The sequence below is a fragment of the Gopherus flavomarginatus genome, chromosome 3 (genome assembly GCF_025201925.1).
Source record: "Gopherus flavomarginatus isolate rGopFla2 chromosome 3, rGopFla2.mat.asm, whole genome shotgun sequence".
In the NCBI taxonomy this organism is placed as follows: Eukaryota; Metazoa; Chordata; order Testudines; family Testudinidae; genus Gopherus; species Gopherus flavomarginatus.
Window position 1 is genome coordinate 154,913,202 of NC_066619.1, and position 23,298 is coordinate 154,936,499.

The 23,298-nt window shown below is 43.0% G+C and overlaps 1 protein-coding gene across 1 annotated transcript in view; it reads right to left on the reverse strand.

Annotated features, from left to right (window-relative positions):
- Window positions 1–1,393: 1,393 nt before the first annotated feature.
- Window positions 1,394–23,298, reverse strand: part of CCDC158 (coiled-coil domain containing 158) — a 61,823-nt gene continuing 39,918 nt past the window's right edge. Inside the window, exons 18-25 of the mRNA XM_050945250.1 lie at window positions 22,123–22,248; window positions 18,646–18,809; window positions 16,551–16,610; window positions 12,093–12,152; window positions 8,712–8,779; window positions 7,485–7,691; window positions 2,752–2,853; window positions 1,394–1,470 (exon numbers count right to left, since the gene is read on the reverse strand). Coding sequence (XP_050801207.1) covers window positions 1,394–1,470; window positions 2,752–2,853; window positions 7,485–7,691; window positions 8,712–8,779; window positions 12,093–12,152; window positions 16,551–16,610; window positions 18,646–18,809; window positions 22,123–22,248 — 864 coding nt within the window. The remainder of the gene's footprint in view (window positions 1,471–2,751; window positions 2,854–7,484; window positions 7,692–8,711; window positions 8,780–12,092; window positions 12,153–16,550; window positions 16,611–18,645; window positions 18,810–22,122; window positions 22,249–23,298) is intronic.

Here is a 23,298-nt window from a genome sequence, read left to right on the forward strand (position 1 = left end):
GGGTGCTCAGGGTTAGGGCACTGGGAGCACAGGCTGTGGGGTGGGGCAGGGCTGAGGATAAAGAACTTGGGATGCAGAAAGGCTGCCCCAGGGCTAGGGCGAGAGAGGACTCTCCCCCTTACTTACTGACAGAAGCAAGCTCCATGGGAGGGACCCCTCCTCTCCCCGCCCCCCCGCAGCACAGTCACTCTGCACCACAGTCACTGCAAATGCTCCTAGGGACTCTCTCAGGTCCAGAAAGCCCACTCGCCTCCCCTATGATGGGTACCGGGGCGGGGGGTTGCCATCATATGTGGCCTCCTCACCCCTGCTGCTGCCCCTGGTGCGGGGGGCGGGGCAGGGGAGAGAGCTCCCAGGCATGTGTGTGCCTCCTTCCCCCTCCTCTTCCCCTCCCCTGGTGCTCCAAGAAGCTGCCTGCCACTGATCTCTATAGCCTTAGGCGAAAGCAGCACAAACAAAGGAGAGAGGCACTGGCTGTTTCCTTTCAGGCAGAGAAGCTCTGAGGCTGGGGCAGGGTAGAAACCCAGCTCCAAATATTGGTGGAGCACAGCCCCCAGCCTTGAATATTCCTAGTGCTTGAGCACCTCAAGCCCATATAAGCTGCCGCCCCTGTCTTCATTGGGACTACTGCTAATATCCCAGTGCATGGCATCTTCAAATACCTACTGTATTAAACAAATCCTACCAGCTTATAGAACTTTTGTTTTTTCCTACTGAGAAAGGACCTCCTCCCTGCCCCCATTCCATTCCCCTCCACCTCCAAAAAGTCACACTGGAATGAGCTGCATTTAGTCCTGCCCCAGTGCCAGGTGTATGGTCCAAGAGTGGGTGGAGGTGGGGAACTAAAATGGCTAGTTTAAAGGGGAAGTTCCCAGTTTGTCTATGAGGCAGGCAGCATTATTTGTCTCTAGCTCTGAAATATGGAATATCATGAGCTAGCAGAACTTCTTAAAATAACATTACGTGCAGAAGTTACTCCAGGTTGTTTTCAGAGGTGGATGGCTAACAAAAGGAGTCTCACTAAAATATTTAAAGACTAACAATTTGTAAAGAGTCACTGAAAAGGTGGCAGATCCCGGATAGGTGTGTGGGCTCTGTTGAGCCTTGTTGAGATGGCCAGCATAACTCCCTTGGCTGTCTCCCTTGGAGTATGCGGCTATTCCCAATGTATGCCAACAAAAGATGCAATGCCTTTATTTCCATGTCTTGTGTTTACTTCTCTCCTTCCTGCTCTTTTAGAACTGCAGACTGCCGCTAGTATTCTAGTCGAAGACACTGATTACAAAACTATGAACCTTTATTATGAATCTTTAACAGTATCATATTTTAAGCATCACATTTAATGGGGCTGAATCTACATACATTAGAATGATCACAACCATACAGAGTTTCTTTATTTTGTTAGCTTTTTCTCCTTTTCCTTCACTTTCTCAATCTTCTTTTCCTGACAGCGGATCATCGAAGACATTGCTGAAAATAGCAGTGACAGATCACTTGAATGCTGTGTCTTGCTAGATCATGTTGAGCAGAAAACAACTCAAGCTTCAGGTTTTGATAACTGCAGTTTATACAGCCAGCCAGCACATTACACAGGCAAAGCTCTGTGTTTGCTATGCCCTTTAGAAAACAAATGTGGCTTCCACTTTAGTAGGCTGATGTTTTAGTACGCAAAGTAGACCTCATACTAAATGGCTATTACCTTGGCTTGACTATACATCTGTTTCATTTGGACCTAATGGCCCAAATTAATTACTGTAAGAAAGTAAACGGGCACAACTCTATTGATTTCAAAGTTACTTGTATGGGTTGTATTGAAATTGATTGACTTTTAAGTGACTTTGGGCCAATGTTTGTATGGTGGAGTTTGTTCTAATGTGCATATGAGGGGTTATTTTTGTTCTGTATCTTTTATACAGCTGCTGTATAACACATTATGGTTACAGAAAACGTGCTGGTGTATAAAGTGGAAGTTAAATAAGAGCAAATCCTGAAGGGCCGTTGAAGTTAATGGAGATATGACTAGTTACACAAGCTGGCCCAAACTTTTCCCTGCGTGGTTTCCCATCATTCATGACTTTCACATAAAATTATATGGTGTGTGGAAGCATTCGTTTTCCAGGTCCATAATCACAGAAGTGAAGGGGAAAGGGAAGATAATCGGAATGTGGAGTAAGACAAAATGCTGCTGACAAAAGGAATTCCAGTAGTCTGCAGTCACTGAAGTTGACAGGAGTTTAGTTGGTTTCAGTATCAGGCCCTAATATGTCAGCTGTGATCAGTGGGCAGGCCGAGACTGCACTATTTCCCTGTTTTTAGAATCAGGAATAGCTGTGGAGGATCAGCTATGGCCGTGTGGTCACTCTTGGTAAACTCTGATTTTCTTTTTAAATGAAGACTTCTATAAACAGAAGAGCTTTCAATTCCATGGAGTATCAACAGCTCGTTAAAAATCCCATTTAGCTGATCACAGCAGCACATGACTGCACCCCTGAACAGCTGCCATGTTTGAAAGCTTTAGGATCTCAGAGCTCATTAGAGTTAAGGGGCTGAGTACAGCACATTGTGGAGTTAATCTGTTTATTCTCCTAGGAGCTGGATAATGTGGAAGTGGCTATTAGTAAACTGAACACATCAAAACTGACAGGAATGGACAACTGTGGCCGGAGCTATGGTATGTACCACAAAGAGACAGTGGAGCTCAGTACATTTTAAAAGAAATACTAGTGATTTCACTAGAATAAATGTCAGTACCTTGGTTTTTCATCTGTAACGTTTCCACCAGGTTTTGTAGGTTTTCCATTTTGTTCTGTAGCTGCCTGCATGTGCTCCCACTGGTTTCCGCAGGCTGAGAGGCTATTGAAGAAATGATTAGTCACTATACTATTAGAGGTACAAAAATACATTAGCTAACTAGTCTTTTATATAGGAACCTTCAAATTACAGAGTTAAAATTAGTTCTAAAATAAAGACTTCCAACAAATAGGACTATTTGGAATATCAAAGATAAAATAAATGAGATGACAAGATTAACATCAGTTTTTGTAATTAATCGTATTTCTATTTCAACCAAGCCAGATTTTTTAAATGCTATGTGGTTGCATGGAGGGGGAAGGAGGAAAAAGTACTTTGTTAATAATAATACTTGTGCATAGCATTTTTCATTAGAGATCTCAGCGCTCTTTACACAAGAGGTCAGTATCATTATCCCCATTTTATAGATGGGGAAACTAAGACACAGAAGTGAAGTGACTTGCCCAAGGTCATCTAAGAAGCCAGTAGCAGACATGGGGACAGAAGCTAGGTCTCCTCAGTCTCTGTACATTGTTCCATCTACTAGGCCACACTGCCTCTGATTGACTGAATACTGATGCTCAGAAATAGAGTTCAAATGTAAGGCTGTAATAGCAATAAACAAATTAGTAGCTGGCCTGTCTGGGATTCAGTTTGATCAGGAGGTGGACTATAGATTAGCAGGTATGATGGCACATGCAAATCAATGCTTTACAATTGCCCAATCACAGTTGGTTTCACTCTGCAGCTGGTACCAGCAGTAAACCACTTCTGGTCAGGAGCTGTACCATTCATATCTGCTGCTGATTCTAAAATAAGGTGGGAAAAGGACACGTAGGTTGGGGTGGGGCAGAGACATAGGCACACAGCTACACAGAAAAAGCATGGAATGTGGAACTTTTCATCTCTAGGTTACAGGTTTGAATTGAGCCAGGACTGGCAGTGACTGAAAGTCATCAGTGTCATCTGGCTGTCTAATGGTCTGTGTGAAACGAATTGGTGGGTTATGTGCAATTGCAACTGCAGAGATGTTCACCCCACAAAATTCATCATTACGCTTTCAACTAATGACTTCCTGAGCTGAGAAGCTCCATCAGCGTTAAGACACATTGGTTGCGGAAGCTTGTGCTGTTCTGTAGATAAATGGACTTGCATTTGCCCAACAGTCCCTGGCAACGAGCGTGGAAGTGTCATGTGCACTTCATTCTGCTTACGTGCACCTTTCTCCTAGTTTTTAAACAAACAATAAGCATGGAAAGTCTTGCAGGGTTAGCCCACTCATGTGTGTTTCATTGCTGCAGAGCCAGTCAGCCCACCAGCAGGAGCGCAAGGATGTGAGCCCAGCACAGCTATTTTTGCTAGGGCTCCTTAGAGAAAACAGAGGAAAAAGCCGGAGGTTTGCCAACTATAAAAGATAAAAACAACTGAGGGGTAGCTGTGTTAGTCTGGATCTGTAAAAGCAGCAAAGAGTCCTGTGGCACCTTATAGACTAACAGATGTTTTGGAGCATGAGCTTTCGTGGGTGAATACCCACTTTGTCAGATGCATGACAAACGTCTGTTAGTCTATAAGGTGCCACAGGACTCTTTGCTGCAAAAACAACTGAGTGGGAAATGCTATTGTCAGGGTTCTAAAGGGAATTACAAACAGAGTAAGAAGCAAATGTAATAACTAACGTGTAGCTTGGCATCACTCCAAAGATGAGTCTTGATCTATTTATCACTGAGGGCCCTTTTTTAGGGACTTTTTGATACTAGATTAATGAAGTACTCCAGGCAACTTTAGCCACTGGCAGGTGGCTGGTACACTGGTGTTAAAATACACACCCTTCTACCAGCGCAGTGGTGGGATGGAAACGTTTGCTACTTTTACCTAAGATTTTATACATATGAGAGAGATGTGGTTATATCAGTATTTCCACTAGTCCTTGGCATTTCTCAATACTTGCCATAGCAAATATCCTGAGTATCTCAAATACCGAGATTAGGTAACTGCACATTTTATTTAATCAGATAAGGCAACTGACAAGTTTTTGGTTTAACTAGTAGGGGGCTCCATGGTTGAACTACCTACGCTTTTCCAAACTAGTTAGGGTCATTTCTGGGGAAGAGGATTTAGATCTGTTCTACAAGCCATTTGTTTGGCCAAATCCTGAAAGCCTTTTTGCTCAGTCCTTAGTTGGTCAAAATTCCCACTGACTACAATGGGATTGTGAAGGAATGACTGTATCCTTACTGTCAGACAGAAGAGGGATTGAATCCCTTCACTGCGTCGGAGAAGAGAGCCTGCTTTGTCTCATAGCTTCCAGGCCTAGAGAAAAGAATCCTCCAGTTCTGGCCGTTAAGATGTAGCCATAAAGGACCTAGTTAGACATCAGTCCTGGTGGTGCTTGATCTGTAAGGAGGCTATGTGCCTTTGAGATTTGCCTTGATGACAACTGACGATGATAAAGATAAGATGTTTTGGGCTGGTTGCAAGATGCTGTGCTTTCTCCAGGGACTAGGAAGACTATAAAGGACTTGCAGTGAAGAGGAAGGTCAGGGTGGCTGGGTGGTGTTGGTGGCCTGAGGTCAGATTAGATGAACTGGTCTCTTCTGGCCTTAAACTCTGACTATGACTTGGAACTGGTTGCCCTGCAACCAAGGAGTCAATTTGTGTGTGTGTATGTGTGTGTGTGTGTTTGCTCCCTTGATGAAAGAAGAATCATTCCCTTTTATCTCATTGCCAAAAGGGAGAACCAGGGCTGCTTTCAAAAAAACCCAAATAGCCCAATGACAACACACTTATTTTCCCACCTCCCTGCAAGGAAGAGCTGTTTGCTTATCTCCTACTGAGGAAGCAATAAGACTGTCTACCTGCAACAACAGGAATTTGCCCAAACTGTTCCCTCCCTGATGGACAGAAGGCACCTGTTTGTTTGAATTACCTTTTCAGTATTTTTTTTCCCCTCTTCAAGTGATCAGTGACTCCTTTCTTCCCAGGAACGTGGCAGCAAATCTCTTGTATGGAGTTTTGATTGGTTAACGACTTCACACTCTAGCCCTTCGTCAATTGTATATTCTGATTTAATTAGGGAAGGTTGAGCCTTCCAGAATTTTTAATGCTGTAGTTGATTTTCAAATACATTTATCTCCCTTTCTCTATGTTCTGCATTGTCAAGTACTAGTTTAGTTTTAGAAGCACTTTGCAGTTTATACAATACGTATATACAGCCAGAGTGGCATTTTTACAAGCACTCAACGTTGGTCTAACTCTGTTGCCATTGAAATCAATGGGCATTGACTTGAATGGTTAGGCCAACACAGAACGCTTTTGAAAAATCTCTCACCCTCATTGTTTTCTTTCAGTTTTGTTAATGTTCTGGTAACTTCTTGTGCAGCTTTAATGGGATATAGTATTTTTCTTCACTCTCCATCCTAAACTGGTATATAGTGTTAATCATCATCATTGTTAAACAGCTGCTGTGATACACATCAGAATGTATACAATACAGGAGGAGAAATATTTGTCTTAATATGGATTGTCACAATGCGGCACTTCCTAAATGAGGAAGTATTTTGTCTTTTAAATGCATGCAGAGTGAAGTGAGAAAATCAGTAATAACTGAGATGGATTTCAGTAGGGCAAGCAGGTTTGTGAACTCTAGAACACAGCTTTAAAATGGAACATCAAATACTTTGGAACAAATGTGCATCATGGAATTACACTTACAAGAACTGGGAGTGAAGGAGACATCTGTGTAAAAAGAAAAGGCCAATAATGTAATTTTGAGAATCACCACTACTTTTATTGAGTGAAAGGAGAGGATTTAAATTGGGGGACAGGGTCGGGGGACGGCGTCCGGGGCTTGCCCTGCTCTGGTGCACCAGCAAGAGAGCAGGGTTGGAGGCTGTTCCATGTGGTTCCTGGAAGCCGCGGCATGGTCCCCCTCCTGTTCCTACATGCTCCAATGGCCCCCTCCAGCGCTCCAATGGAAGCTGCAGAGGTGGTGCCTGCAGAGAGTGCAGAGCTGCCTGGCCCTGCCTCCACGTAGGAGCCGGAGAAGGGACATGCCACTGCTTCCAGGAGCCGCTTGTGATAAGTGCTGCCCGGAGCCTACACCCCTGAACCTCTCCCCATGCCCCAATTCACTGACCCAGCCCTGATCCCCCTCCCACCCTCCAAACCCCTCAATCCCAGCCCAGATCACCCTCCTGCACCCCAAACCTCTCATCCCCAGCCCAGAGCCTGCACCCTCAGTTGGAGCCTGCACTCCTGCACCCCACGCCTCAGCCCAGAGCCCCCTTCTGCACCCTGAATGCCTCATTTCTGGCCGCACCGTGGAGCCCGCACCCCCAGCCAGAGTCTGCACCTGCTCCTGCACCCGAACCCCAATTTTCTGAGCATTTGTGGCCCACCATACAATTTTTATTTCCAGATGTGGCTCTCAGGCCAAAAAGTTTGCCCACCCCTGATTTAAATAATTATATATTAAAAAGGAAACATGAAAATAAATATATTTCTGAACATTTAAAAACATTACCCTCATGGACCACATAACATAACATCTGTGTATGGTAGTGTAACTCCACTGGTCTCTAGAGAATTACAGTTGGGATGAATTTAGCTGGTTGTTTTTAATTCACTACAGTAGTGATTGGGGAGAGAAAAAAGTCAGCAGAGTCCTCTTGATAGGAAGAAGGGGCCATACTTACTTTTCCGAGCAGTTGTAGCTTCTGGTGAGCTACTCTTCCTCAAAGATGGTTTGTGATCTGCTGAGGTACTAGGGACAGCCTTCAGGTCATCTAGCGGAGCAGTTAACAGTGAGTGCACTGGAGACCTATCTTTGTATCTCTCCTCCTGGGAGAACTTCTTTGGGGAAGAGGCATAACGAGGAGCGGCAGTGAAGATGGATGGATTTGCTAGAAAATCGACAACAGTACAATTTGAATAAATGCTCATATTCTACCCTTAATGTGAGTTCTGCTATGCAATTATTTCATAACCCTGTTCTCTGCATTGCATTCTTTGATCCTTCCCATTTTCCATCAGCAGCCAACAGAGCAACACCTACACTCTAGCCAAAAGAACAGAGAGTATAACTTCTTTGCAAGTCACATGCAGTACTGACGCATGGATTGTCAACTGGAAGATGGCTTGTACTTTTTCTCTAGAGGAGTATGGCCAAGTGTATTTCTGCTGACTACTTGTTTCTGGCACCCTTGGAGAAGCACCAGATTTTCAACAATTCAGACAGGAGTTTCAAGGTTGCTCACCAACCCAGTTCTTGCTTTACCTTCTTTCTAGCTACTTAGGAGATGGCTTAGGACAATATTTTCAAAGTTGGGTGCCCAAAATTTATACGGAGGAATCTAAATAAAAATGACCACAGTGTAAGAGGTGCTGAGTAACCCTTATTCCAAATGAAGTCAATGAGAAGTGCCATTACTCCGCACCTCTGAAAATCAGGTCCCTTATTTAGTTACCTAAATATGGAATTAGAAGCCTAAATGTAGGCACCCAAGTTTGAAAATGTTGCTTTGTAACTAGGTAAGACCACTACTGTTAACAAATACCTGTTATGGAAATTTATTTTGTCAAGTGGAAGATATTCATGGGGAAAACCATAATAAACACAGGAATTTGCTGAAATTGTTCTAGAACTGGGAAAACAGCTAACTGGAAAGCCCTCCTCATCTTTTCAATTCTTAGTACATGTGCCGAAATCACTCTCAAGAGAGCTGACCTATGAACAATAAAATGCATATGATGAAGCACTGTGTTAAGTGCTTTAGCGATTTTGTAAAAAGCTCCTGCTAAGAGACACTTGTAAAACTTACCTATGAAAATACACTTGTTTCCTGTCTCTATACAATTCTGCTCTGTGCCAAGCCAGGCCTACTTGAAACATGCATTCTTTAGTGCAGCCAGTGAAAACTCACCAGTGGGTGTGAAGGACAGGGCAGCTGTTTGGTCCTCAAGATCCGAAACATGTAAAGTTAAAGGCTCCCTGCAAGCAAAATAATGGCAAGACTAGCATTCCCTCCTGAATGTGCCAGGCTGAGATTTCGCTGAGAAAGTGAAGCGTTTGCATGCATTCTAGAACTCTCATACACATACGTGAAAGGTAAATGGTGCATACAGGGTTCAAATGGGCTAACTTGGAGGGCTGAAAGAACCATTCTGGCATTCTTGTGCTCAGGCATTTAATTCTCATGCAATTTTTAGCGTAATGTTAAAGCTAATGGTCCAGCCTCATGCCTGGGTGTAGGTAAGTCCATCACTGGGGAAAGCTGTACAGCTGCAATGTGGCCACAACCTCTCTTCCCACAGAGGAATGCTGCGGGGTGAGAAAGTGTAGCCCAGCGGAGGGCGATGTTGGCTGGAGAGGAGGGGATGCCTACGGTGCTGGGAGATGTCAAAATGTACCATATTCAGTAAGCTGCCCCTATCTAGATATTTTCATGCCCTCCATAAACATAGTATCCAAGAGTCTCTACTGATGACTTGACTGCAGCTTAAAGCGGCATGCCCCCAGCTATGTCAGTACCACAATTTGAGTGCTTAGCGCCAGCTGAGGTCAATTTAAGTTTTTCCACTGACTTCAATGGGCTCTGGATCAGGCTCTTGTACAATATGGGGATTTCTGACTTTCGTATAGGTTCCTATAGTTAGAATACTGGGTGTAGTACGTTATATAAAACGGTTAACATTTATAATTGCATGCAGTCCACAGAGCAGACACAAAACCAATAGAATAGTAAGGAAAACACACCACACAGGCTCTACCTAGAGAGTAAGCAGTGGGCTAAACCTTGAAGTCCTTGCTTAGGTTTTACTTCAATCTTAATTCCCAGGGAGAGTTTTGCCTGCATAAGGATGGAGTAAAGACTAAGGTGCTGATCTTGCAGCGGGTTCCACGTGGACTGGCTTCTGTGCCCATGAGGGCCCTGATGAAGTCAGTGTAGCACCAGGCAAAGAGAGGGGTCAGTCTACAATGGAGCTTCATTAGACTGGATGGAGCTTTGCCTGGGTACAGGGAGTTTGCCCACACAGAACAAACTGCAGGAGCAGGGTCTTACTGCAGACGTTTGCGTTAAACTCAGTTCGAAATACAATTACCAGAGCTGTGCAGTAATCTTGCTGTAGAATTCATGCTGTAAGTGGGGAGGACTGCACAGAGGCTAAAGGAGTATAACTCCAGCAGAGGGACATAAATAGGTGATGATGCTAACACAACAAAACATTGACATGAAAAGCTTATTTCAACATTTATGCACTAGCTACTTCAGTGCTTTGGCTATTGCAGCAGCTGAGTGATAATCCTTTTCCATTCAACAATGCTAGTGTATAAATCAGGGGTCGGCAACCTTTCAGAAGTGGTGTGCCGAGTCCTATTTATTCACTCTGATTTAAGGTTTCACGTGCCAGTAATACATTTTAACGTTCTTAGAAGGTCTCTTTTTATAAGTCTATAATATATAACTAAACTATTGTTGTATGTAAAGTAAATAAGGTTTTAAAAATGTTTAAGAAGTTTCATTTAAAATTAAATTAAAATGCAGAGCCCCCCAGACCGGTGGCCAGGACCCGGGCAGTGTGAGTGCCACTGAAAATCAGCTTGCATGCCGCCTTTGGCACGCGTGCCATAGGTTGCCTACCCCTGGTATAAATTGTACATGCAATAGTTGTTTTAATTAGGGCATACATTTTATGAAAGGACAGCATAACACTGGTGGTTGTTCCAAACATATGTCAGAACGTTCTATGCAATGTCAAGCATTCTGTTTATGATAAATTTACTAGACACAGTGGCTACGTGCATTCCTGGTGAAACAGCCCTGGATTTACTCCTGGCTGTCTGTGGCACAGTGTATTTGATATAGAACTGTTCAGGTTCACATGTAGGTATGCTTTCCTGCTTTTGATTCTTCCTTGTTTGAGAAATGTTATCTCACTAGTAATAAGGCAGGTAGCATGCTATGAGACAGTGAGATCAATATGCATGCTCTGATGTTGGGGTTACATGAAGTATAGATATGTAGCAGTTCAACTGCAATACACATATTAAAAACAACAGAGTGGCTGGGTTTTTTTGTACTCATGCATATTTATATTCACTGATCATTTTATCAAATAATAACCTACTGCTAGTTATTTTCTCTTGACCTTTTGACAAAGACAGGTTATTTTATGGCAGCAAAAAAGGAAAAATTGAGGAAAAACTACTGCTTTGTCACAGAAAATAGGTTGATGAATCTGGCCAGAAGGCTTTACAAAGATAAAAACATAGCCTGTAAACCAGCACTGAGATTTTTAATTCAGTGGCAATGAATGGTGAATATTAGAACAGAGAATGCAGATGATTGCATCGGTCATTTCATAGGATGATTCAGTGTATTGATTGAGAACTGATTTACTGTATTACTAATGTCAACTGAAAAATAAAGGGTTTGTTTTGCAAATGGTGTGGTAAGAGGGGCTGGCACATACCTTCCAACCAGTGTCTGGAAAACTAGATCAGATAACCTTGCTGTCTGATATTATTATCCAAGAATGTTATTTGAAAGGAAAGTTCCTTCATTGTTTTTTCTCTCAGCTATGATTTAGGGCTAGATTCCAATGTCCTATGTCATGCTTATTAGTACCTTACTCTGCAAACAGTCCCATTTTAAGTCAATGGGACCACTTGTCGAGTAAGGTATCACCTAACATGAGGAGGGATATCAGAATCTGGCCCTAAATGGATTTCTGGAAATATGAAATTGGTTCATGATTTCTGGATTCCCCTAGTTTTCTGGCTTTCTGTGTCTTGTTGCTAACGTACTAATGCTCTGATTTTCAGAGATGCAGAGCTCTTGCTGATTTAAATGGGATTTGTAGCATATCTGAAATTCAGGTCATCAGTGCCTGCCACTTTAAGTCTACAACAAGCATTTTTGGGGCCTATTTCTACAGCAGAATCACCATGAGGAGCCACTAGTCCACACTAACAATCATCATTTAAGTATCATTGCAGCAACTTCATAATTCCACATAGGCTTTAATGGGACTCATTTATTCCTGGTGTGGTGGTACTGATTTTAGTGGGGTTGAACCAGATGTGAATCAACACTGATTTGGCCTGATCATATTTGTTATGCTCTTTCTAAGAAGCATCCTGATAGTGCTTCACAAATAATACAGCATTGAAAAGCACAGGAATAACTCAATTTAACAAATCCTTCACGTCCTAGAAAATAAATAACAAAGAGATAGTGAGATCAACATGCATGCTCTGATGGTGTTGGGGTTACACACAGTTAAGTGGCATCACTTCTCACCTGCTGAAAGTATCCTGCTCCAAGCTGCCTTCTGGAGCGGAGTCTCTCACGGCAGTATCTCTGTATGAAAAGACATAGGTCAGTTAGAAACCTATGAACCATTACCATCAGGACTGCTAGATTGCCCAGCATTCCCAAGATGCAGCAGTTTGCAGTAGTACACATCTGGATATGAAGAAAAATTGCTAAAATGTTATATGCATTCATCAAGACATTTACACGTTATAACGGAAGTTGGGGGACTGTCGCAGATTGGCTGCCCTTTGTGGCTAGGTCTATACTGCAGCTGGGATGAGCTTCCCAATGGGGATAGACAGAGAAGCTATCCCCGCTTGAGGTAGCTTGCTAAAAACAGCAGTGTGGCCACAGCGGCATGGACAGCAGCTCGAGCTAGGCACTCAAGTCCAAACCTACCTGACCTTCTGGGTTCATACTTGGGCAGGTAGCCCAACCATCACCTGTGTGACCCTGGCCACACTGCCATTTTTAGTATGCTAGTTTGAGCAGAGCTCCCACGTCTACCCACCTGTCCTGGGAAGCATGCTCCCTACTGAAGTGTAGACATACCCTTAAGTGGGGGTTGGGCTCAACCATGCCAGTGACCTGGCAGGTATCTGTCAGCTGGTCTTGTTTTGGCAACTTAATTATACCTAGTGACCCCAGCTGTGAAAGGGTCAGGAAGAGACTAGATAAGGAGGAAGGAGAACTCAGTTAGGGAGGACCCAGGAGAGAGGTGGTAGGAAGTACCCACTGCCTGGGAGGAGCCTGGGGAAACAGACTGAAGAAGGAAGCAGCACCAGGGGCTTTGAGGTTGAGGCTGTTTAATATGGGGTCTCTGGGCTAAAGCCCACCTTCAAAACCCGAGGAAGAGTGTACAACCCCAACGTAAGACTACTGAGCCCAGGATGAGGCAGAGGACTGAGCCTAAAGGCTGGGATGAGGAGTAGCCCAAATGAGGGAAGCAGGATCTCTGATGCTGGGACATTTTTGGACTTTAGTTATACTTTTGTCATCCTGGAAGGGGTCTGGACTAGAAAGGACCTAGTCGGAGAGCTGACTCACAGACAGAATCAGGCCACTGCAGGGCCAAAGAGGCAACTGATGGGGGCACTAGAGGTGAAGACCCCACAGGGCCTTGGCCTGATGCCAGAAGTGCTATGGTGGTGAGTTCAACTGCTTACAGGGACCCTTAGTATTTCCTCTTTCCACCTGTAGCTAACTCTCAGGGCTCTGTGGGTGGATGGTGATAAGAGTATGGAACCCACTGTCTTTCCCATTGTCAGCAAGTTCACAGCATGGACTAATTTTCCAAAATAGCTGCTTTGGAAACTATTAATAGGTTCCATCCCTGAACTTGGTATTTACCAGTGCTTCCTTCCCTGGTTACAGCCTCACAAACCTGCCTGCAGCCAGGGCTTTGTGGAGAGTGGGGACATGGCAAAATGTGGAGTCTGGGCCCCCAGTGGCAGAGCAGGGCACAGCCCAGAAAGTGTGCAAGGAAAGGTACTATGCAGCTGAGTCTACTGTATTCAGCTCATATTTCATCCAATGATATCCGATAACTCCCATGGATTACAACTCCCATAGTATGAATTCCTGCCTTTTCCCAATCTGGTCTCACATATCAGCCACTGTAAAGTTCTTACTGCACAGAAGTGTAGGGTTAGATTGTGGACCACACATCTGGGTCAATTTCCAGAACCTACCAAGGACACGGATTGAGGTTTGGGAAGTTTCTTGGCTGTGACCTAGAGAATCAAATGTTGATTGATTTAATTTTGGAGCTTCACAAAAACACTCCCTTTCCATCACCAGCTCTGCTACCATGATCACTTCCAGACTGAAAGCCCATTCTACCAAGTATTTTACTCATAAAGCACCACCTCCTCTCCATTAAGGCACTGGAGGAGAATACCATCCACATAAATAAAAGCTTTCCTGCAATCCAAATCGTCAACAAGTCAGTTCTGTCCCAGCTGGAGAGAAGCATATTGTTCCGTCTGTCCATATGCTCTGTATTCAATTAATGTAACTTCACTAGAAAAGGAGCCACATTCACTCCCAGGGATTTCTGTAACGTCCTGTGTGTGACACCTTCAGATTCTTTACTGGGGTTTGAAACAATCAAAAAAGAGATTGCCCTTGGATAATCCTTACCAGGCTTTGCACTGCGCCTGGAGCATATTGGAAAAGAGTTTGGGGAGTTTAATCAGTATTGTATGAATACTTATGAGGTGCAGATCTGATCAATAGAGCTCACAGATATGTATCATGCTAATGTATCTCAGTGCTTTGATATTAAAAGAACTTCCAGTCACCTGGAACACAATACCAGGGATTTTCTTCACCATCTTAAAACATATTTTGCTAGTCAACTCTACTGCCATTGTTTCCCAAAAGCTAGTCCCTCTGGTTTTACTGCATTCAGGGATTCCCAGGTCAGAAGAGACCTCTGTGGACATCTAGGTATAACACAGGCCGTAGACTTTCCCAAAATAATTTCTAGAACGTATCTTTTAGAAAAACATCCAGTCTTGAGTTTAAAATTGTCAGTAATACAGAATCCACCATGACCCTTGGTAAATTGTTCCAATGGTTAATTACTCTCATAATTAAAAACATACACCTTATTTTCAGTCTGAATTTGTCTAGCTTCAGCTTCCAGCCATTGGATCATGTTGTACTTTTCTCTGCTAGATTGAAAAGCTCATTATTAAATATTTGTTCCTCATGTAGGTACTGAATCAAGTCACCGCTTAACCTTCTCTTTATTAAGCTAAATAGCTTGCGTTCCTTAAGTCTATCACTATAAGGTAGGTTTTCTAAGCCTTTAATGATTCTTTTGGCTCTTTTCTGAACCCTCTCCAATTTATCTACATCCTTCAGAACTGGACACGGCATTCCAATGGTGGTTGGACCTGTGACATACACAGAAGTACACTTTAGCTGTATTAAAACACATATTGTTTGTTAGCACCGTTTTCCAAGCGATCCAGATCACTGTGAATCAGTGACCTGTACTCTTCATTATTTACCACTCTTCCAATTTTTGTTTCATTTGCAAAATTTATCAGTGATGATTTTATGTTTTCTTCCAGGTTATTGATAAAAAAGTTAAATACCATAGGGACAAGAACTGATGCCTCTGAGACCCCCACAGGAAACACACCTGCTTGATGACAATTCCCCATTTACAGTTACATTCTAAGACCTATCAGTTATCCAGTTTAATCCATTTAATGTGTGCCATGTTAATCTTATATGGTTCTGTTTTTTTCATAAAAATATAATGCAGTACCAAGTCAAACATCTTAGAGAAGTTTATGAGGTGTGACAGACCCAGACCAGTGGGACACAGGAGTCTGGTAGAGGGCAAATATACGGGTCACTGGATGAGTAGTTTTCTGTTCCCTGAGTGACCAGAGCAGGGGCTGCACTAGAGTAATCAGGAACCTGCTAGAACCAATTAAGGCATACAGGCTAAATAGAACATCTGCAGCCAATCAAGGCAGGCTAATCAGGGCACCTGGGTTTAAAAAGCAGCTCACGCCAGTCGGGGAGGGGGGGAGCCAGAGGAGAGGAAGTGCGTGTGAGGAGCTGGGAGCAAGAGGCACAAGGAGCTGAGACTGAGAGGCTGTGCTGCTGGAGGACTAAGAATTACAAGTGTTATCAGACACCAGGAGGAAGGTCCTGTGGTGAGGATAAAGAAGGTGTTTCGAGGAGGCCATGGGGAAGTAGCCCAGGGAGGTGTAGCTGTCATGCAGCTGTTAGAGGAGGCACTATAGACAGCTGCAATCCATAGGGCCATGGTCTGGAACCTGGAGTAGAGGGCAGGCCCAGGTTCCTCCCTTGACCTCCCAACTCCTGATCAGACACAGGAGAAGTTGACCCAGACTGTGGGGAAGATCACTGAGGTGAGAAATCTACCAATAAGTGCAGGACCCACCAAGGTAGAGGAGGAACTTTGTCACAGACGTTAACACTATTACCTTTATCAAACAAATTTATATTCCCATAAAAAATCAAGCTAGTTTGACAGGATCTATTTTTCTATAAAACCGTGTTGATTGGCACAATTACATTACTTGCATTTTTTATTAAGTCCGATGTCAGCTGCTCCATTATCTTCCCTGGGATTGATGTCAGGCTACCAAGCCTATAATTACCTGGATCATCTCGTTTACCCTTTTTAAAAATTGGCACAACATTAGCTTTCCTTTAGTCTTCTGGAACTTCCTCATTGATCCAAGACTTACTGAGAACCAGTATGAATGGTTCAGTGAGCTTATCAGCCAGCTCTTTTGAACTTCTTGGAAGCAAGTTGTCTGGACCTACTGATTTTAAAATGTTTAGCTTTAGTAGCTTCTATTTAACATCCTCCAGAGAAACAAGTAGACTAATTCCTGGATTATTGGTAAAAGTCTGGGACATTCTCAGTCAAATGACAATGTTTCTTACTTGCTGTATCTATCCTGTCGCAAGCTGCATGGGACAGCAGATTCTCTACTTGCAGCATCTCTGTATGGGGAAAAATGCACCACAGTTAACAATATCAAGAAAAGCACTACCATGAGGATTGGCAGATACAGCCATTTTCTGAGGAATAATTAGTTCTGGAAAATTCTCCAGTCCTCATGTCAACTCACATGGGGAACACAGTATCACACAGAAGAAAGAAAACAGAAGGCAAATCTTTCCAAAGATTCACTGGCCCTTTTGCTAGACATTGAAAACATTTCTTGAACTCACGGCTGAATTAGCAGCACAGAAAACAATCATAAAGATATAATACAGACAATCATTATAATCCAGACATTGGCAATTCAGCACCGTTGATTGCCCTGTGTTCTGAAACATTCTTCTCTTGTTATGACTAGGGCCCTACCAAATTTATGGCCATGAAAAACTCATCACAGACCATGAAATCTGGTCTCCCCTTGTGAAATCTCATCTTCTGTGTGATTTTACCCTATACTATACAGATTTCAGGGGGGTTCTCAAATTGCGGGTTTTGACCCAAAAGGGAGTTGCTGGGGGGTTGCTGTATTGTCATCCTTTCTTCTATGCTGCCTTCAAAGTTGGGTGGCCAGAGAGCGGCAGCTGTTGGCTGGGTGACCAGCTATGAAGGCAGCGCCCTGCCATCAGCAGCGCAGAAGTAAGAGTGGCAATACCATCCATGCCATCCTTACTGCTGCGCTGGTGCTGGTGGTGACTCTGCCTTCAAACCTGGGCTCCTGGCTGCCCTCCAGCTGCCCAGCTCTGAAAGCAGCACAGTGGCCAGCAGCAGTAGCAGTGCAGAAATAAGGGTGGCAATACCATACCATGCCATCTTTACGTCTGTGCTGGTGGTGATTCTGCCTTCAGAACTGGGCTTCTGGACAGCAGCTGCCACTGTCCAGCTGCCCAGCTCTGAAAGCAGCACTGTCGCCAGCAGCAGCACAGAAGGAAGTGTAGCAGAATTGCAACCCCCCTACAATAACCTTGCGACCCCCCTGCCAACTCCTTTTTGGGTCAAGACCTCTACAATTACAACACTGTGAAATTTCAGATTTAAATAGCTGCAATAATGAAATTTACAATTTTTAAAATCCTATAACTGTGAAATTGACCAAAATGGATCACGCATTTGGTAGGGCCCTCGTTATGACTGTTGAGACTCTCAAAGGGTTTGATGCTGATGACACTGATTTCTATTCAACCAAAACAGTAAAAAGCATGAGAATGGGGTGTTTGGTATATGAGACTGATCGGACAAAGCCCCAATTTTACATACAATGGGAGATAAATAATTCTTGAAATAAGGGATATATTCTAATGCAAAGTCATGAATGATGTTAATCTTTACAAACTCTCTATTTCTGGATCCAGAGCATCAGGCTTTTACAAGTGATGCTGGTTTTGATATTTTGTTTAACATGATCTATGGAGTCATTGTAGTGTGCTAAGAGAAACCATTTGCCTGTCTCCCACATAGGATGACCAGACAGCAAATGTAAAAAATGGGGTTGGGGTGGGGAGTATTAGGAGCCTATATAAGAAAAAGGCCAAAAATCGGGACCATACCTATAAAATCGGGACATCTGGTCACCCTACTCCCACATGACAGGATACTTCCATAATACAGAAGAAGGGGGTTCACAAATGATCATAAAATCTGAAATGCTTAGATGGAAAGTAAATAAACAAGACATCACCGGGGTGCAAATGATGCAATAATTTTCTAGTTCCACTGCCATCATAGCCATATATCAACCTCATCCTGTGATATGGATCTATTAGACCATGGCGCAGATACCTTGCCTATCTTTTTAACTTGGGCCACCATTCTCCTTCTGCACTCTTATAAGCAACCACTACACCTCTCCCAGAAAGCAGCTTATCAATAAGGGCTGTTGCATGAGCAATATGGCTAATCTCTCTGGATACCTTGAGTCCACTCCTAAATCCAGGTTTCCTGTACAACAGTATCCTGCACTGTCCCAAAAGCACTTGAGTGGCCAGATTTTAGTTTCAGAAGGCTATATACATCCAGATTAATTTACACTTTTCTTACATTGTGTTTCTCAAGGTGGTTAAAGGTAACTCTCTCCGGCCATCACTGTCACTCTTACTGAGAACCACGGAGGGCATCTCGTCAATAGTACTTCTTAATTCCTGGAGAAGCCGCTTTAAATCTCGCAGTGGATCCTCCTTCACAATGCCTGGCTTGGGTGGCATCTGAATTAAATATTCATTTATAAAAGAAATGTTTAAAATGGCATTTTGCTTTCCAGAACCTATATATACCCAGCTAAAGACAGACATTTCTCTTTTGTTCTTAGTTATTAGATTTTTTTAACTCTATTTTAGTGGAAGCTATCTAGAGGTTTGACCATGAAAATTTGATCATTATCAAAATATTTTATAAGAGGTGAATATACTATGCAAGTTAATAAGCTCTCTCTCTTTCAGAATATTGTAAAGAAAATCATAACATGATCATACACAGTACTGGATATAGATGTACATTTTTATATACATACACAAATACTATGTTCAAAAAACATTATTAAGGTTGCAAAGTTAAGCACTCAAAAGTTAGGAAATGCAACCTTAATTCAGCCTCCTGGTGCATATGCTTCGTAAAGCAGTCTTTAATTACATGATCACATACTATATTTTCCACGCAACCTCCATCTCATTCAGCGTACATGATGCGCAGTCCTCACTCAATGAAAATTAAGTTATATTCAGTATTTAAAATATTGAATTTAATAAAATTTAATATTTTGTTTTCTCCTGATTATTCAATGGGTGGCCCTAGGCCTTATTTAGTGAACCCTATTCAACCCCAGCTCTGAACAGATAATTATTAATTTCCTCATCAGCTTTTTTCTGGAGCTCCGCACTACAGTATCTGATTATTCACAAACACGCATGTGCTAATGAACTCAACACCTCCTGTGAAATGAGGGGCTGGTATTACTCCCATTTTACAGATAGGGAACAGAGGCACGGGATTTTAAGGTCAAGAGTGTCCACTAATTTTGAGTGCCCAATCTGGGACCCCTAGGCCCTGATTTTTCAGATTACTTAGCATTATATAACACTTTATATGTTTGAAGCACAACTTGGATTGACTTCAGTTGCAGCTGTGAATGCTCAGCAATTCTGCAAATCAAGACCCGTGGGCTCAAGTCAGGCACCCAGAAAATGAGGACCACACTATTAGAGTGCTTCAGCTGCTCAAAGAAAAGATTGCCAGATTTCTTTTTAACCTGGGCAAAACAATGCACTTTTCTCTAACCTCATTCTTAGAAATGGGTTAAACCGTTCTGGCTGAAATGGGTTTTTCTTTCTTAAAGTCATCTTGAAACAGACACCCGATATAAAAAAATTTCAGCCCAAATGCTTAAAGGTTGGCAAAGTTATAAGCATCTAATAATAGGATATTATAATGGGAAGTGTCAGGCAATCTTGATAGGTGGGGCTTACAATGGGTATGTCTACACCACAATTAGACACACATGTCTGGCTTGTGCCAACTGGCTTGGGCTCATGGGGCTTGGGCTTGTGAGGCTGTTTAATTGCAGTGTAGACATTTGGGCTTGGGCTGGAGCCCGAGCTCTGGGACCCCATGAGGGGGGAAGGTATCAGAGCTTGGGCTCCAAATTGAGCCTGGATAGCTACACTGCAATTAAACAGCCCCTTAGCCAGAGTCAGCTGGCACTGGCCCACAGTGGGTTTTAAATTGCAGTGTAGACATATCCAGAAAGGCTAAGTGCATCCTTGCTGTGACTCCACTGATTTCATTGGAGTCACACAATTGATAAATTTTGCTCACATGCTGTATATGCAGAAAAAGGGACACATTAGAAAGTGAAGTTAGTTGGTAACTGAAACTTTTTAAGTGCATGTCTCCAAGTGATATAAGGCAAAACTTTGGTCAAAGCTTTTTTATAATTTCCTAGCTGCTTTGTCTGTTCTCAGAAAACTCAGAGATAGGTAACAGTTTATGCAGACATTCAATTGACAGAGCAAATAGACAATTCATAAGTTAAGGTACACAAACATGCTTTAGCCGCAAAATTATGGCCATCATTTAGTGACATTTTCTCTGCTGTTTGAAAGAGAAACTAGCAATGATGTAGAGTGATCAAACCATTTCTTTTCTGAGAAAGCAATAAAAACCTTTTGCACTGGAGTTACTAAAGTTCTCTCAATGGTGCATTAGTATGCTCAAGTTAAAAGTCAGCATTTGGTTTACACTGGACCCGGCAAAGATAAAGCTGAACATACTGTACATATACAAGGTCCAATTCTGTCCTCACGTGGCCACACCCTCTAGGAAGGTTAGTCTCACACAAGGGAAGGGAAAGGCTGGGCACGAGGCCCTTTCCTCAGCACTGCTGCCTGCTACCCACTCCCATAAATCTGTGGGCACTAGTATAGCTCCTGCAGGAGCTATGATATTTGGGATCCCCCTGAGCAACAGCTGTCCCTGGAGGAAATGTGAATTCCCAAAACACAAAGAGCAAAGCAGAAAAAAAAGACTGTAGATTTTATGTGCAGTATCTTATATTTCCCCATGGGATTAGTGAGGACAGTCTGCAACTTTTGGCCCTGCACCCCTCCCTACATGTGGAGTCTGTAGGGGCATGGAGGGGGCATGCCACGAGCACACGCAGAGGGCTGATGAGGCCTTTATCAGGTGCAATTCCTACTGAGATCAATGGATCTGTGTGAGGACAGAATTGGTCCCACAGTACATATTTACTGATACAAAATAAGTGTGCGCATAGTGACTGACAAACCCACACTCTGTTGTGTGTTAATGATCATGGGCTTGATCCAATTGCTACCAAAGGTGATTGAGATTCCCATTTACTTTGGTGGGATCCGGGGCATGTCCTATATGGAGAATCATATAAAAACTATAGAGAAAATTATGGAGAATTATTTTCTGCATAAGACTAAATCCATAATTTAGGTGTATTTAAAAAGAATGGAGGAAGGTTACATAATCTAATATTAATACAAAAGCTGTCATAAACTAAAAGGAAAAAAAATCAGAGAAAGTCAGTATGGGAAGGAACTTTTAAAACATTCTCCTGCAGCATTTGCAACCCAAACATTGCAGGATTGTACTGGTGCAATGAGAACCAGAAAAGGAAATTGGCTGGAAACTGGAAATCTGAGTAGGCTTTTCTCACTGTTTGTGCTGAGTGAGTTACAGAAAACACACACCATAAATGGTGAAAAGTCAAATGCATTTCAATGTAGCCTTTGTTTCAATATTTTTAAGTGTTATTAGTGACACAGGTAAGGAAATTAGTTTTAAAAAGCTCATTTTTATTCTCCAACTGCTAAGATAGTCTTAGCTAAATAAAAAGAAAAGGAGTAAGCCCATAATATGAGACATTAAAGGAAATGAGTTAAGCCTGATAGGTAAGAATCTCTTTGAAAACCCCCCACTGGAAATTACATCTGTTTTTGAACTTCAGAACGGCTCTGTGTCATGCTGACTTCACAATCTAGAGCAGATACTCACGTGAGGAATGAAGCCTTGAAAGGCTTGGGAAGGTGGCACGTTAGCGTGGGGATGAGTAAGTGGCAATGATATGTGGCGTGGCTTTCCAGAAGTAGAACCTGACGTATATCCTGGGCCCTGCAGTTCCTGCCAAAGAACAGTAGTCAGGTGTAAGCAGACAAAATGGTGTACAGACTAAATCCTTTGGGACAGGGGCCATCTTTGTTACGTGTTTTTTATAGCGTGTAGCACAATAGGGCCTTGATCCAAGATTCTCAAAAGTGACTAGTGACTCTGAGGGCCTCAAATCAGACCCTTTAGGGTTGTCTCAGGTTGGGAACACAAAAATGGAGGCACCCAAAGTCAATAGTCACCTTTGAAAATCTTGGCTGGTCCATGACTGGTGTTCCTCCTATGCAGAATAAAAAACCATAGGATCACACTGAGTGCAAGGAGTCCTGAAGGGCAGCAGGCAGTGTGATGCTATAAAATATTGCCCCCAGTGTAGTCCTATAATCTACTTTACAAGGCACACACAAGTTAACCCCTTTAAACCTATTAGTCACACACACTTCCATCAGTTTGCTTTGTGCTCAGAACTCCATATATTGCTGTGGTGGTTACAAATGTTTTCTATCTGGGAACCACTCAGGGGCAATGATTCTTAGGAGCTGCCACAGGGTGGTTCACCCCTTAAAGGTTGTGGTGAGCCAGGTTTGATTATAGAAGGAGTCACACAGGAGAGAGATTGCCCTATAAAGAGCAGCAGGAGGCTGCAGTGGGGGGAGTACAGAATAGCAAAGAGAAACTGCAGGGTGTGTGAAGACCACATGTGGAGAAGGCCCTGAGGCCAAGGGAGCTGTGACAGAGAGAAGCCCAGGGACCAGGCAGCTTCTGTGGAGAAACCTGAATGGAGTCTGCGCTTAAAAGCAAGAGATGGAAAGCTAAGCTCGAGCTAGGAAGAACTGGGAGGACAAGCTGGGACAGAATAAGAGCTCTGCCTATGAGCAAAGACACCAGAGCTTAGTATGGACTCTTGTGTAGTGATGGGCTTTATTTTGGGACCCTGTGATGGTTAAGAACTATTTCTGTTATTGAAGCGGCCCGAGGCATGGGTGATGTTATCCTAGAAAAGAATCACCCTATTACGAAGCCAGCCACAGGCAAAGGGTGGGACAGCTGTGTGAAAGTTGTGTG